The 17,239-nt window shown below is 37.6% G+C and overlaps 1 protein-coding gene and 1 long non-coding RNA gene across 2 annotated transcripts in view; both read left to right on the forward strand.

The window, feature by feature from the left end:
- LOC134754525 (uncharacterized) overlaps positions 1–17,239 on the forward strand; it is a 267,264-nt gene that overhangs the window by 72,934 nt on the left and 177,091 nt on the right. The window lies entirely within an intron of this gene.
- Positions 1–17,239, forward strand: part of LOC134754465 (disco-interacting protein 2) — a 141,254-nt gene that overhangs the window by 32,057 nt on the left and 91,958 nt on the right. Inside the window, exon 3 of the mRNA XM_063690799.1 lies at positions 2,121–2,234. Within this exon, the coding sequence (XP_063546869.1) occupies positions 2,121–2,234 (114 nt within the window). The remainder of the gene's footprint in view (positions 1–2,120; positions 2,235–17,239) is intronic.

Consider the following 17,239-nt stretch of genomic DNA (forward strand, 5'->3'; position numbering starts at 1 on the left):
TACGTCTAACATGTGCTAGTGCACCTCAAGCCCCACCCCAACATGTGCTAGAACAAACCCAGTGTCCCAGACTAGTGTCGGTAGTCGGTTTACTGGGTTTGTATTCAGTTAGAGTTAAACTATGAAATGAAATGTTGACAATGTTCAAGTACAATCGGACTTATTATGTGACTGATATACATTATGTATATACCTACTTTCAAATTTCTGAAGAGAATTTGGGGTCCTTCACAATAAGGAGTGAGTTTAAACAGCTACCACGCGCATGGAAATGACGTAGAAGCGTCGATTGGTTTTGGTAATCACTTACAAAATAATAATAGAATTATGGAATGTTCATGTCGAGGCCTGTTTGAATTGTGTTTGAGAGTTACATGTATTCTCGTCTTACGCTGCGTCTTGCGTAAGCGAACAGCTCGCGAACGCGAACCTGCGCGGCGCGGCGTTCGTGTTCGCAACGAGATCACCCACGTAGGACACTTCTATAGGTATCAAAGGATTGATTCACCCCGCGCCGCATCGCGTTCGCTGCCTACCTATTAGTACGCTGCGTAATGGCTTCCACCAGTGTGCGGCACTGTGTGGCCCAAGCATTTTTGTATTGAATGTGCTTGTGCCGCACACTGGTGGAATCCCGCCTTAAGCTAACATTGCACCAACTTGAATAAAACAAAGTGAGGGTGTGTTATTATTAAATAAACTTCATTAATGATAACATAGCCAGACTTTGTCATTGCAGATGGCATGCAGAGTTAGCTTGATCCGACTCTAATTCCTCTGGAGTGTTCAATATTTTTGTCCACACTGTATATCCAAGTCCGCAGTTTTTCCGGATCTCATCCCCAGTCATCTGGAAATGCAAATGAATACTGAACAACACAGGCACAGCTGACAGCTCTACCCTCTAACCACACATATTAATTTACTCTACTTGAATAAATGTTTAACAACCTTTTTACACGCATTTTACTTTTTAGTTTTACCTTTTATTTTGCGTTTTTTTTTTATATAGACATTTGATCACAGTCGTAGTTTTAAGACATAAAATGATACGTATTTTTGAGATTAGTTATTTATATATATATGCAAATAATTTTATGTTATTTCCAGAGATAAGTTAATAAATGTAAACTAAATAAAATTGGTAACTGCTTATTCCGCTGTATATAACAGCTAGGGATATACGGATACATACAGATTGACATACCCGTACGATGGCAGATTATCTGCCAGACTCGTCTTATCGGCCAGATAATCACACCTGTACGTATGGGATATTATACTCTGGCAGGCCAACTTTGTCAATAGAAAAGGCGCGAAATTCAAAATTTGCATGAGATATCGATCCTTCGATACATTTTTCAAATTTCCCACCTATTCCTACTGACAAAGCTGGCTTGCCACATTATAGCTAATAATAATAATAGTATGAATACTAAAGCATAAGTACATATAAATTATAATGGATTAATGAAAATATACTTTAGCTCGTAACGATGGGCGGAATTTGGCAACAAGGATCAGATGACAACGCTCACACCTTACCCACCCACCCCATCCCTCTAATACAGTGGTCTCCAAACTACGGCCAGATAAGGCCCTAGAGCCTGCCAATAGGGTTGTCGACATATGTTGAATTTTATAACTAAATCTAGCTAAATACATACATAATGAGCAATTTATAACAAAAACTTAAAAAAACAAAGACCTCAAAGTAAAAAAAATATATAACTTTCAAATAGAAGAAAAATAATGGTACCATTCGATTCCTTACATTCTGTTTAAAAAGATATTGTCGATTAAAGATTTAGTTAAAAATATCGTTATGAAATGTGGAGTTAATTATCAGAATGGAAATTGTACAACAAATCCATTTAAAGCCAAAATTGTAATTGTTTATCGAAAAAAAAAACGCACTTTGAAAGTATAGTGCTCTAGAGCAGAAACGTATCATTTTCTGTACACGTTTTAGAACAACAACACCCCGCCTTCAGAGCATGAGAAATAATTATGCTCGTGCGATGGAGACAGGAAATGGCGTGTCTCTCAGTGTCCTTACCGTAGATATTGTGTTAAAATGTTTGGAGACCCCTGCCTAACACCTTACCCAACTTCTGCAGCAGGCAACCAGCCGCCGCGCGGGCCGCGAGGGGACGGCGGCAGCGGCCGCCTGCACACCAGGAACCGCCGGACGCACCGGCGCGTCACGCACAATGAGAAGCGATACCACTCAGGTATCGTGTACTTGTGACGCCTGTGACTTTACTTTCCGCAGTACCAACTGGCGACTGAGATCATAATGCTATATCCTTTACCCTTGATAAGACCAACCAAGAGTGAGAGATGGCATTATGACCTGACTCGCCACTTAGTTTTGCGGCAAGTGTAGTGTAGTTATTTAGCAAGTAGTAAGGTGCATTGGGTTTGAGTTCAAGGTTTATAGAAAAAAAAAAAACTTTTTTTTTTCGTATCTTGTTTTGGGTTATTTCTACGCAGAATCAAGAGGACTATTGAAAAAAAAAGTGCTGATGGTACTATTGAAATTACTTGTTTACCATAAACGACATACCCTACCTAAAGCACCTTAGTGAAGAAAAAACTGTTGGTAACGCAATTATCATAGCGTTATAAAATTTTTATTTTCTTCTTGCTCTATATGACTCGATTACATAACTACTTGTCAACCGATTTGGAGAAACAAAATATTTTTAAACTTATAAAGGAAACCATGTTGAATGACTAAAGTTAGGACCCTTAGCACGAATAACTTCGTAAGTACATTGAACCGCCATTTCCTACCTCTATCGGACTCGCATAATTATTTTTCTGTCCCGCCGATGATGCCGGCGGTCAATACCATTGTGCGTACGGGAAAGCAATATAATGCGCGTGTGACAGAGATAGGAAATGGCGGGTCGATGTACCAAATTCTTCGTGCTTAGCGTCCTTACTTTACACCTTAGTGTATTGGGCCACATATAAATTAATTTTGGCGCACATGTAGATGAGGATGAGTGTCGTGAGTAGATAGTGTTTGATAGTTTTAACTGTTTTAAGTCACTTTTGCAACAAACTGCATCTTAGCACAAATGTACCCATCATATATATTGGGTAGGGTCAACGTGTTCACAACTATCTGAACAAAGCCTTTATTATCAAGAAGTTAGAGTGCACATTCAGTCATTTTTGAACATCTGGGCCGCTGATGAAGCATTCCACGGATAGTCCCGTAGATTGTTATTTTATTTCGTGTATTCAGAATTTTATTTCGGCGTTTATAGCCGTTAATTATTTTTCTGGCCATATTTCTGACCATTGTCTCAGAAAAAGAATATCCTACACCATCAAATGTTCAGCAAATTCGCGTTTGAACGGGAAAACGGCAGACAATTTCATGGAATGCTAGGAGTATTCATACTGTACTCGCCAAATAAATCTAAACAGGCAACCGTGCCCATAAATACCTGAGCATGCTTAACACGGCTCAGCTTTTTTTTCGTGCTGAGCGTTTCTTTTTTTGCCATTTTTTTTATGTGACCTTTTTTACCACTTGTGTTATTTCTAATCAGGATCACGAGCCCTTTTCATCCTCATAGGAGAAAAAAAGTGTCCCAAAATTTCCATACATCATTCAGACTTTTATTTTTGTTACCGCCATACAAAGTATATGGGGAAATGGTAGCACAATAGGAAAAAAACCTTGAGACATTTTTTTATCCCATTAGGATCGAAAGAGCTCGTGATTCTGAGTAGAAATAGTACAAAATTTATGAATAAATACAAAATTAATGAAAGTGGCATTTTTTTAAGAAACGCTCTGCTCATATTTATTGGATGACGACTGTAGTAATTACAAAAATGCATGATAATGTACTTAATAGTATTCTATACGTGAGTTACATTAGGCGAGTTTTACAAATTATGTAATGTTGCATATATTATATTATACTTTCTCTGACAGTAAAATCACTTGTTTTAAGTTGAAAAATATTGGCGCATGTTTCATATGAATAAAAAAATAGTACCTTATAATAAGGCTTGTGTACCTAAAAGTTTTCAGGTCATCAATATTATATATATTTAATGTACTTTAAACCATGTTTCTACACCAGTAGACCATAGATAAATATTGGAATACTTGTTCCAGTAAAGCTGGGCTTTGCTTTGTGCGGATACTGCGGAAACGGCACTCGTAACGTTTTTTTCGATAAAATGTATTTTCCTAGAATTGAACCTCCGCGGTTCTGAAATTAAATTTCCGCGTATTTCCACCTGACTACGGTACGGTCCCGATATCTTATTATTCTCGTTCCATCGTATTGAGTGAATGAGTTATCAGTATATTGGGTAAAACTAAAAACTATAAATGATATACTAATGACAGGTGCGTTCTCGCACCGCTGCGCGAGCATTGTTTCATTATCGCATCATAATCACGTACACAAACATAATAGTAACATACATAAATGTATTTAGTTATGAATAGTCAGTTTATAACCAGCGCAGAAGCCTTGACCTCCCTTACCAAGTTTACTGCGAATACCGCCTACGTAAACTCTTCTTCTCCTTTGTTCTAAATTGACATACCTATCGGTCGGACACGATGTTGAGTTTTTCCTTAACTTGATCTATGTATGTTCTCCTTGCCTCAACTCTCCCTTCAAGTATCAGGCTGTCAAGGAGAAGGCAGAGGACCGACGTACATACATGGAAATTGCTCCACCGACATATATGATGATGATCGGTTGGACATGCTCACTAGGGATGTACCGACTAGTCGCCGACTAGTCGGGAAAGCCGACTATCCGGCCACATTTGTAGTCGGCGATTAGTCGGCGACTAGTCGGCAAAAATGGCCGATTAGTCGGTCTATTATTACTTACAGAAAACCATACCAAACATAAACTAAATAAACAGCAAATATTTATCAAATGGTGAATACCCATTATACTCAAATTAATAAAATTGTACTTTATACCTATTAAGGGTGCATATGAATATTTTTGTTCATATTATTATAACTTATGTGTAGGGAGTAGATAAAAAGATAGATTCATTAATTTTCTTAAAGAAAAAGACATAGTTCTTTACACAAAAGAATACCAGCAACAAAATGTTTTCACTAAAAGATCGTCAACTTCAAATTGAAACAGCAGAAATAACAATTTATGAAGTAAAATATTAAAATATTATTATTATTTATTATTCTTAATCAATAAATAAATGAACAATGATCACACGCAAAAAAAGAGATGTCAAGCTAGGGCAAACCTAGGACAGGTATTGTCGAAATATCAAAAAAGTATGTATGTCGTCGCAGTCAGTACAATAACTATTATGTAGTTGTACAATTTTTATTTGAGGCGTCTTCAATTAAATTCCTAGAAGCCATTAAGATATCAACCTCAAAAAAGCGGGCCTCTTAAGAAAAATATATTTTGCTCAAAATGCTTAAATGGCAATTGGCTTTTTGACGAAATTTTTTTTATTCGGAAATTTGTTGCCGCAATATGTATTATGTTACATATGCATTTCCTTTATTAAATTGCTTAAAATATTAAACAAAATTTACGAAAATTGCGCACGGAAAGCTAAAGCGACGCAAGGAGCAAAACAATTATTTTTCAAATGCATCCGAACTTAGACAAAGCTACTGCAGTGACCACCCGAATGTAAACTTTAAAGAGAAATAATGATTTATGGATTTGGCTGACTAGCCGACTAGTCGGCCGACTAATCGGCCATCCGAGCGCCGACTAGTCGGCTAGTCGGCCAAATCAATAGTCGGTACATCACTAATGCTCACAGATCTAGAATACTCGGTTAAATGGCGCGGTTGTTTTATGCGATAAACGCAGCGTTGAACGCATGTATCAACGGAATGTAGGAAAACTGACAATGCGCTCACCTCTGCGTTTACCGCGTAAAACAATGTAGTGTCATTAGATTGTCTGATGTAAAATGGGTGTGCGGCAAACGCATCGCGTTTAACGCTGCGTTTAATCGCATAAAACAACCACGTGCGTAAGAGGAAAGGGGACGGCCGCTTCTCCATACAAACGTAGTCCCCATTTTCCTCTCTGGGCATTGACATTATGGAAATTTTTTTTTACATAATTTGGTCCATAGCTATGCCTACGTTTGACTTTTTTTAGATTATTTCATTATTGTAAAAACGGAGCGAAAAACAGATTTCATACAAGTTTTTAAATACTCCTAACTTTTATAATAATCGAATTTAAACTGTATACTAAATGTAACTTTATAATAATAAAAAATTTGAAAAAAGTCAAACGGCATAACTGTGCTTGCATATACAATAAATTGTGTCAAAATATTTTCAATAATGTTAATATCCAGAGAGGAAAATGAGGATTGAGGACTACATTTGTATTAGGAACCGATTTCGCGCGGGTCCTCCACTTTCGTCTTAAGCGTCATTGTAGGTTGTGGACAAGTTGGGGCTACCAACCAACTGACCTTTTAGTATTTGGGACGCGTCATGTTGGGCCCGGTCGGTATTGTAGTTGTATTATATGCTATGCGATCTCATTTAACTCGTCCTGCCTTTCCAATTATCTCCAGAAATTAGAAATTAAAGACCTTGTCAACATAGTTTGGTTATTAATTAAATAGCGTTTGCACTTAAGAGCACTGAAAACTGGTAATTATCTGTCGACGATATGCTGTAAACGTTTAAACGAACAATTCATTTTATTTACACAAGTCTAAATTAATGTTAAATGTAAATAGCCATCAGACTGCACTAGTATGTTATGTTATGATTTCTATTAAATAAAACTGAGTTCAATGGTCCGATATTATTTATATTCGTCTGAATATACTCTAATTACAACTGCTCGTCTATTCATTTTATAAATAATATTCAGTCTTTTATTAAGCTGATTTTGCGGCTTTATGAATTATGGTATTCATTTTGCAATCTTGCTCTCTATGTCGTTGGCAACGAAGTTTATTTTACATTGCATTGATTTATTCTCTTTCTGAATTTTGATTGGCTCTATATTATACTTGTTACCCTAAACTTATACATGTTAAGGACATAATATTCTTTTTAATACAGTTGCTCAAAAAGTGGTACTTTTTGTGGCTGCGTAGCGTGTGAGAAGCTCAATTTCTCGAACTAGTGCTTTTTACTTTTTAGTTCCAAACTATACTTTCGAAACGCAGTTAAAATTGAATTTAGCGCGGAGCAGGTACCAGGGCCTCATGAGTTATGAGGAGGTGTCGTTGACCAACCCGCGCCGGGCCCGCGGCGGCCGCGGCCGGGGCGCGCACGAGTATGAAGGTATCGCGGGCTGCGGCAGCTCGCGTATCGCGGGCTGTATAGGTACTTTTGGTTTTGGTTTGGTTTGGTGGTATGATTCTACTAATGATATATTAATTTATTATTTTTTCGCAATTGTATTAAAAAACGTCGTTTACAACACGTGTGAAATGTCTTTTTACCACTCGTACCGAGTATACCTCGGTACTAGTGGTAAAAAGACATTCTTTTCACACTAGTTGTAAAATGTACTATAGCGGGGTACTATATCGTCCGTCCTTTCACACGATGTTGTATAACATTTTATTACAGCCAATATGGGAGCACCATTAGGATCCTGTGTGGCTACCACCAGTATGGCACTGACATAAACGCTATCTAGATTCTAGAACGTAACTTACTTTCTATGCATCTCGCTCGTACTCGCATATTAGTGCGAGCGAGATGTATAGAAAGTAAATTACGTAGACGTTAGCGTATATGTCAGTTTTTACACTTTCAGTGACTCATGGTACGGGACTACGGGTACAGGTCGAGTTATTAGTCGTCTTTTTACATTTTTTTTTTAAAACGGTTTTTTTACTCAGCACATACATTTTGTCTACATCGGGTCGTCGAGGTGTCCATTCGATATTTTTTCGCGTTTTTGTGGTTAAGTTTGGATTTAGCATGACCATCTTAACACATATTTGGACTGTCAGGATCACGATATCAAAATCAACCAGTATATTGTGAAACAAATAAATCAATTCATAAATAAATCATATGTCGAGAAGTGATGGTCAGTTATCATTATAACTCCGCCATTCGCCACCCGATAAATTATTATATTAATTTAATTGAGCAATACTTGAATCAGTCGTGTGAACGTTAAATAAATGTCAACAAAACGTAATATCATTCAGTTAAACTTCAACAAAACCTTCGACGTTCAAACGAAAAATAATAAATTAATTAAAAACCAACAAATATATCTGTTTGTATTGTACGAGTTTTATGACAACACTTATAGAAAAACAGGTTAATATTGATTTATCAATACTAGTATTGTTATTCGTTTTAGTGGCCGCGCTTTGTCTCAAGCTCAAAGTTAGTCAATTAAATTTTACGTTACAAACAAATATAGCTGAATTGATATTAGTTTTCAATAGAGTTCTGTACATACCGGATGTCAAGCGCAGTGCAATAATAGAATTTCCAGTTTCATTTTCCTCTGTACTGTGCAGGGGGATTCGTGTGTGCTACCTACCTTGTGTGTGATTAACTTCTGGTCTGTATAAAAATAGGTACAGACAGACCAGAGGAACGGGGTTCAATCGGCCTGAATTAATGGAAACACTTGAAACTAAGAGATATGATAGCTAAAATTTTGTTCTTACGATCCACTAATAAGTAAAGGGTACCCGGAAAGAACACGTTTTCACTTTTTCGGAAAATAACATATAACGTACATTTTTACATCTTTCTGACTTTAAAAACGCGATAAGTCAAAATGTTACAAAAGTGAGTGACATGTTCTTACTGCGTACCGTATGTTTTCATGAGAATTCATCAGAAGTTCTCATGAGAACATATTAACATGTTTTCATGAGAACTTCTCCAAAAACATGCAAAAAATACGTAAGTAACTACACTCATGGACAAATTTAGAGGAACGCAAAAAAAAAAAGCTTTAATTCCTAATTTTGAAATTATTTTAGGTGCTGGCCAGTAAAATTTAATTTTAACTAATAAGGATTTCCGCAAAGTAACGCCTGATTCTATTAGTCACTCGAAAGTACCAAAATAAATTTAATTTAATATCGTTTAAGCTTCGCAAATCGCGAAATTTGTCTATAGCTTATCTGTAGACTAAAGCGTACGCTAGAATCATCGCAATGTATTCGCAATAATCCTACCTTTATTGATGTGATTGTTGAGTTGAATCTGAAATCGGGTCACAAAGCTACGATTCCATAAACAATGTCTGAAAGAGTCCACCTCTCTATTTATAGACATTTGTTTTTCCGAAAGCTGACAAAGTGCTTTTGCATTTCCCAGCGGTGAAAAGTGTTCTATATTTACCTGAACTCGAAAATATGCGACGATACCACTGTACGAGTTTATATTTAACAATGTAAGAGTGGGAATAGTCAAGACTTCTCTGATGTTCAAAACCTTTTTGATGGCAAATAAGTGAAATAAGCGTTCAGCTCGATTTATGCTTTATGTAGTCTACGCTTTACTTCTTGGATTATATCATCTGTTTGGTATAACCTCAAATGTTTTTTTTAAGTCAAGGTTTATCATTTTGCTTTTTCTAAGTAGCCTATTATGTGTTCCACTGCTGGACAAAGGCATCCCCTTTCCTCCGCCACTCATCAGGTTTAGTGCATGCTCCCGCCAGTCGCTGCATAATGCGTTGAGGTCGTCCCGTCATATCTGTTTTGCTCTGCCTCTACCTCGGCTAACCTGCGGCGGTGTCCATTCCGTAGCCAATTTGGCCCACTGATCCGATTACATTCGGCAGACGTGTCCCGCTCAATCCCGCTTGAGCTTGGCGGCCTTATCATATTATGTTGGAAACAAAAAGGAAATTGAGTTTGCACTATTATTCACTTTTATCATATTAGAAGTAATATAAACTATTTTGAAGCTAGGTTCTGATTTAGAAACAAGACAATTTTAATGCTGTTTTGTTTTACTCGATATTAGAACAATCCAATGTTTACAGTAAACATAGCTTCAATCCAACTGTTTCTTTGCTAATAAATAACATTGCATTGTATCTGTAACATATAGGTACGTCTTTCAGTCAGCAATTTGTAACGCATGCCTGGCGCTGGATATAGGCCATGAGATGCTCTAAAAATCTATGCAATATAGCAGTAATACTAAACAAAAACGACCCTAACAGCCCGCGTTAAGAGCGCTCATAACTGCAATCCAATAAGTAACTTTCGCGAAAACTGTTCGCGTTTTTTAGTCATCTTAAAATTTACCATTGGCTCGTGGAGAAAGGTCGTTTTTTGTCTGCGTATTGTATCGCGGTGCGAGTTTTCTTGCGTTATGTCCATTTTTAATACCTACATGTCCCGTATACTCCGTACAAATTGCAATGCACCGTGGGTCGCGCGTGTTCGCTCTGAATGTATCATCGTCCTTACTTGCTCGTAGGTCCACTTGTTACGCTAGGCTAGTAATTCCCGGCCTAATAGCGCCTCTGCGTCCTATGAACATTTCTATATACTGCTGGACTACGTTGTTTCAAAACAACACTATTCTCTACGTGGTAGGATTCAAAATCAAAATAATAAACAAGATATACGAGAAAGTTATAATATGTCGGTTCGTCCGTAGAGTTTTCGTTTAAACGAGTCTTGGCGAGTATGAGTCATCTATGAGGAATTTCATACGGTGTGTGTGATAAGCTTTTTGCCAATGCAAAATAATAGTACATGTTAGTACCCTAATTTAACGCAATAAATTATTATTAACTGTCACGGATACTCTGTCTTTTTTTAATAAGTACACAGATTTATTGTATCTTTCGGCTAATTATTTGTTTTCTCACTATAACGTTTTTAAACCCAATTCGGTAACGTTTATATAGGTTGAAAGCTTTCAAAGGTTCTAGTTGTATGTAGTGAAGGTTTCAAAATTAAACTTCATTGCTCTGAGCACTTGATTTCAGATTCGTATTTCACGTAGGTATCTACTCGTATAAATACTTTTCGATATTACATTGGTTTCAGTCGGGGTTGTGGGGTTAGAGTAGATTACCTTTTGCAATACTTTTAGTAATTTATTTTTAATTTGTCGAGCTAGATAATACGCAGACCTACTGATGTGCCGTCGGAAAGCTTCAAAAATTGCGAAACTTCACATTGAAAAATTTCGGAAATTTTCGGGAACTTATCCAACTTTTTTGAAACTTTTCGCAACTTGCACCCTGTAGGCAGACCCTGAAGTACTAGATTTATTACTATGGAACCTAAGCTAATTATCCTACGAGTCGTTGGTTTTCCGTTATGTTTAGTACTCGTAAGACATGCGGGTAGTACCTAGTGACAACGTATTGCTTTTAGTGCTACACGCTACACGTTGACATGTACACTTGTACAGGGGCGACAAAATGACTTACTAACATACGCACAACAATAGTTTTTTCTGATGATACTAGATTTGGCTGTTTGTGTTAGTTTCTACACTTAAGTATGACAAATCAGTATTTTGTGCAATAGATTCCAATTTTCACCATTTGGCACAGAATAAGTAATAGTATTATCATACAGAACGGCCACACACCGCCCCGCCCCTGTCCGTATTACCTCGCCCCGCGACAGCAGATTGACGACCTTTTGCCGAACGCTCAGTACTGTTTTTAAGCAACTTACACAATGACGCATGCCGCGTGTACAGACGTGCTGTTCACACATAGAAACGCAAGTGATTTTTGATGTATAGCGTGTCCGCCCTGTGCCTTCGGTAACGGAACACTAAAAAACGCTGACCTACCAGAATCAGAAATATTTCAACTTTCAGGGAATCCTGTGTTCGTTACGAGACGACAATTTCGAAACCGTAACTCTAATTGACTTATGGCGTTGTTCATAAAAGCCTTTTAAAAACCCCTATTTAGACGGTTCAAAACCTTGCATTCGATTTTGTAGCCCTTGATATTCCTTTGTCCTTATCCGTCATTTTGGCATGTGCATTTGTTAAAAAAAGGTTAAAGATTTGCTAACTTTTATGAACACCTACGGGAGATAGAATTTAACATTAGATTTAGATTTATTTATTTCAGGATAAAAATTACACTATAAATTTGCATCAATGTCAAAATTATGCTTATCTTCTTATCATGATCGTTAAACATTACATACTAATACGTTGCTATAGGTAAGTCGCCAGCAAAAGTGTCTTCGTAATATATCGCGATTTTGTCGGGGGTACTCATTCGCATACGATACGTTAGTACTTTTGCTAACAGCACTAACTTGATTATTTGACTTTAAGTCATGTCGGTTAACTGTGTTGACAATGTTTACCTCCTGCTTACTGTAGTCACCAGCAATAGTTATCTTGCACAACAAAGCGCGCAAATATATGACACGCTCTTATGGCCCAACAATAACATAGTGTCATATTTTGCGTTATGCAACATTATTGCAGGACGCAGGTGACTATCAAACCTCGTTATCAATGTTGTAAGTCAGTGAAAATTAGGGTTGGCAAAAGGAAACTTTAAACTTAACCGTTGGGGGCACAACTTCGCCCAAGTAAATTGTTAAAATAATAATTTTACTAAGAAATAGATGTCTATTGAATTCGCTCGCAATAAAAAGAGCTGCGTAGAAATAAATAGTCCCCAACATCGCCGTATCATTTTTTTTAAATGTATACTAAATAATATTATAAATGATTCACGCCCATGAATCCCCTGATAGTTTAGAGTGGAATTATGATTATATATATGTTTTAGAAATAAAATATTAATGAACATGTATTTATTGCGCGTGGCCATTGAGTCTCAGCGCATGGCACGCGCAGTCACAATGCCCACGCGCAAAAGAAACAATGGCTTTTGTTTAACAGATTAGGGTCTTTGCCGTAAAAATCATTTGAGAAGATTCAAACTATAACTAGTAACTACACATACACAACACATCCACCACAATGCTAGTTGGAGCGAATGTAAAGTACGTACTTTTAACAACCCTTATTTTTAATGAACTGCAATATATATAACGGAGTTTGGTGACTAATACAGTAAGCAGCGCAGCTAACTGAATATTCTTAAACCTTAATGCCATGACATAAAGTCCACCAATCAATGACTATTACTTCTATGACCAATAGTTAGACGGTTCGTTATTTTAAAGCATTATAGCGCCCGTAAATACTTAATTATGGTTAAGTAGGTCACCAGTCGGCATCTGACCGCAATGTGGTCTAATTTTCTTTATTACTGCTCCTAACTATTAAATAGGCTGTCAGGCCACTTTAAATCCACTGGCTAGACCGTAAGGCAGCTGCTTTATCGGCAGCGAGAATAAGCGAGTAATTTTCACCGCAGGTGTTCTCTTCGAAAAATATGAATAGACAGCCCATTTTCTTCTTCCTCGCGTTATCCCGGCATTTTTGCCGTGGCTCATAGGAGCCTGGGGTCCGCTTGACAATCAATCCCAATAATTGACGTAGGCACTAGTTTTTACGAAAGCGACTGCCATCTGACCTTCCAACCCGGAGGGCAAACTAGGCCTTATTGGAATTAGTCCGGTTTCCTCACGATGTTTTCCTTCACCGATAAGCAACTCGTACATATCAAACATAGAAATAATATCTATGATATCAAATGATATTTCGTACATAAGTTCCGAAAAACTCATTGGTACGAGCCGGGGTTTGAACCTGCGACCTCTGGATTGAAAATCGCACGCTTTTACAGCTTGCTTGTGTCAGCGCAACCTGACGTGTATACACGGTGGCTAATAAATAAGTGTATTCCCGTTGCCAAGGAGGTTTTGGGATTATACTGCACATATATTGCAACTTTTACTATGACCTAAAACCTCCCTGGCAACGGGAATGCATTTATTTTTAGCCAGCCTGTATATACCTGTATTTAGAGAATATACGATCTTATACTATTACACTTAAGGTGTTTCACTATTTATACTACTCCCATCACCTGCTCGAAACAATTTATAACAAGTTCCATCTTGTTATCGGTGTACGTATCTGCCTAACAGGTCAATTCGAGTTTTAGTTATTAGATCTGATTCCAATATGATACTGATCTAATAAATAATAACTGAAACTCGAATTGGCCTGCCAGTCTACTTATTCTAGATCTTGACATCTCACTGTTAAGTTCTTTCTGTTAAGCTGTTAGGGAATGATAGATAATCAAACACTTTTGACACCTAGTCTGATCCGCTGCTTTTGATTTTGATTGTTACTCGTATTAACTCGTTTCTGTTTCACACATTTTGAGTTTGATTACCACCTCACCTATACCAAAAGGATTCATACTGTTTGAATACAAAAATATGAGTACCGTACGAATAAAGGTATCGTTATTTTCGGACACACAAAAGAGCCCAACCGGCGCTAATGGATTAAATAAGACAAATAAAGGTGTCCGGGCCACTCTAATGACTACAGATCTCCCGAACCTCGTATATTCCGATTTTAAAAGTGAACTTTATTACGAAGCTTCAGGGTTGCATTTTAATTACCCGGATGAAAAACACCGAGGTTGGTTTGCTAGAGTAACCAGAGGGATTGGCGGGTCTGAGCGACATTTTCTGTGTCAGTAGAACGCACCTGCCTGCTGACGTCATTGTGGGCCTAGTACTTATCTTCGAGTATCATCAGTGCTCAGGTAAAGAGCTAGGCAAGCTATGCTTTTTATCCTACGCGAGTTTCTGAATTAATCACAATGATAGCTATAATCACTTTATTGTACATAGGTTTAGATACGATTTCACGGAAGTTGAGGTGCTTACAAAGGAAGTTGTCCTTAGAATAGAACTTTGAGTAAATGAGTGTGAAACTTCTTTAGAAGTTCTTCTTGTCCCATCTTATCCATCCATACATATGTTACGGGCAACTTGATAAGTCCGGTCACTATGAATAATGACCGGTCTGTATGCATAATGCCCGCATCAAGTGGGCATTGTAATTAAAACTGCATGATTAATCACTTTGTCCGGTCAGTATGGGATCACCCTACCTTGGGCAATGTAATGAAACAGATGAGCTGTAGTGTAGGTTTAGTTAAGTAAGAACTGCAACCCTCCACAGAAAATAACTGTTTTTAGAAAAGTAGGTTTAGGTTAAGTTAGAACTGCAATACCACACAGAAAAGAATTGTTTATAGATAAGTAGGTTTGGTTTTGTAACAAGCAGAAACGTCTGCGAACGATGCTATTAGGTTTTGTACTGTACTAGTGATCCAGTGGTCGTAGGTTCAAGTCCCACCCAAGACAGTGAATTTTTCCACATTTAATTTATATCTAAGCCTAAGTGGACGGGTTAGGTTAGAATTGCAACTCCGCACATAAATAAACTGATTCCACCACGGCGCGACCGAATTTATCACATTGCCCGGCTAGAAGTAGGGAAGTATTAATAGATTAATACTGCCCGGTCCAGGCGATAAATTCAAGCTATCTCAAACCTTGATTTATTAAATGGACCACGAGCCGTCGGGCATTATTGATATGGACCGGCCAAAGTAATACATTTATAACTTTGCCCGACGCTCTTGGGCATTATTTATTCTGCCCGTAATTTGTACGTGTATTTATTTTTATTTGTTAAAAAGTAAACAGACCCAACCATCCAGAAATAAGTAAAATACATACACTGTTAAAATAATAATCGTTTTCGATTTGCATAACGTTACTGGAATTTAAAATATATAAATTAACGTATAAAAATTAACGTATCACTCGTTAGAGAGAAACGTAACTGCAGTATTTATATGTAATTATTACATGGTTTGAACCATGTTGATTCATTCGTAGCTCTGTCTAGCGATAGACCGCCACTGTTTGTGTAAAATATGTAAAATGTGTGAAGATAGATAAAAGCATTACTAAGTGCATATAAGGTAATAATAGACTAAGGGTCGGTTGCACCAAACCGTCTGTCACCGTTAAAGCGTTCGCTAAATTTTAATGTTTGGGAAGCCTTTTTTTTGACTGGACTACATACACGCGAGGTGTATGTGACTTGGAATTAAAGGCGATGACAATTAAAACGGTGGTATCATCATAGGATGATGCCACCTTAATTAAGGCCGTTCCGTCGGTTTGCCGCTGTCTCTGTCACATTCCGCAAGAAAGAACGGGAAAAACCATGCGCGCCAAGTGTCAATTTTGATCGAATTTTGTCGATTTTTATTCATTTTAAAAACGTTACCCTACAATATCGAAATTCGAAAGCTATGAAATTATTATTTAAGCTAAGATTGCTTTTTCTTCTTTTTTTATTTATAGTATCACATAATAAATAACCGAGTAAAGTTGGATTAAAAGTCCGAGTTAGAGGTTACTTTGGGAATTAATTGTATCGAGCGAAGTGTTATAATTCGTGTATCGGAAGCTATGATATTAAAGATAATATAGTCAAGAACTACATATATTTTTTCCACGTCTACGAATATCAACGCCTCTTAGAAAAACAGAATCATATGAGGAGATTTTTCGCTTTCTGGCTCAGGGAACCGCCTTAAGTATTCCTCAATTACTGACTCAGGCATCAGGCATCGCCATCGGCCATTTTGATTTACGCGAGCGATGCGCGCACGCGTCTATTGTTTTACTATAAATTGTAGTACTATAATTATAGCTTCGCCGGTGAGGCCGTAGTTTTTCATTAAGGTGAGACCTGCTCAGACTGAATATATTTATATGTGTATTTTCGAATGACATGGAAAATAAACAAACTATTTTTTTGCAAGATTTACAAAATGAACTCTAGGTACTTTGCTAATTTTGTCGTACTATCTTATACACATATTTTTTATCGTTAATCACATAAGTTACTCATGAGAGCCTGGGGTCCGCTCTGCAACGATCTTAAGTTCTGGCATAGGCTCTAGTTTTTACGAAAGCGATTGCCATCTGACCTTCCAACTCAGAAGGGAAACTATTGGGATTAATCCGGTTTCCTCACGATGTTTTCCTTCACCGAAAAGCGACGAAGAGCTCGTTGGAGTATGAACCCCCTATACACCCGGATTGAAAGTGGCGCGTTTTACCGCGCGTTAAATGGCTTCTTTACACGATGGGCCATCATACTGGCCCACTAAGATGGGCTAGCGTGTAGAGGGTAGTGGTGTCGGATGGCTTATGGCGCGGCGGGATGGCGATGGGATGGCCACGGTGTCGGTTTTTCGTCCGCACATCAAATAATCCAGTAACTTTGTCGCCTTTTGTAATGGGGTTCGTTTGCGTC

This window comes from Cydia strobilella, chromosome Z (assembly GCF_947568885.1).
Source record: "Cydia strobilella chromosome Z, ilCydStro3.1, whole genome shotgun sequence".
Lineage (NCBI taxonomy): Eukaryota > Metazoa > Arthropoda > Insecta > Lepidoptera > Tortricidae > Cydia > Cydia strobilella.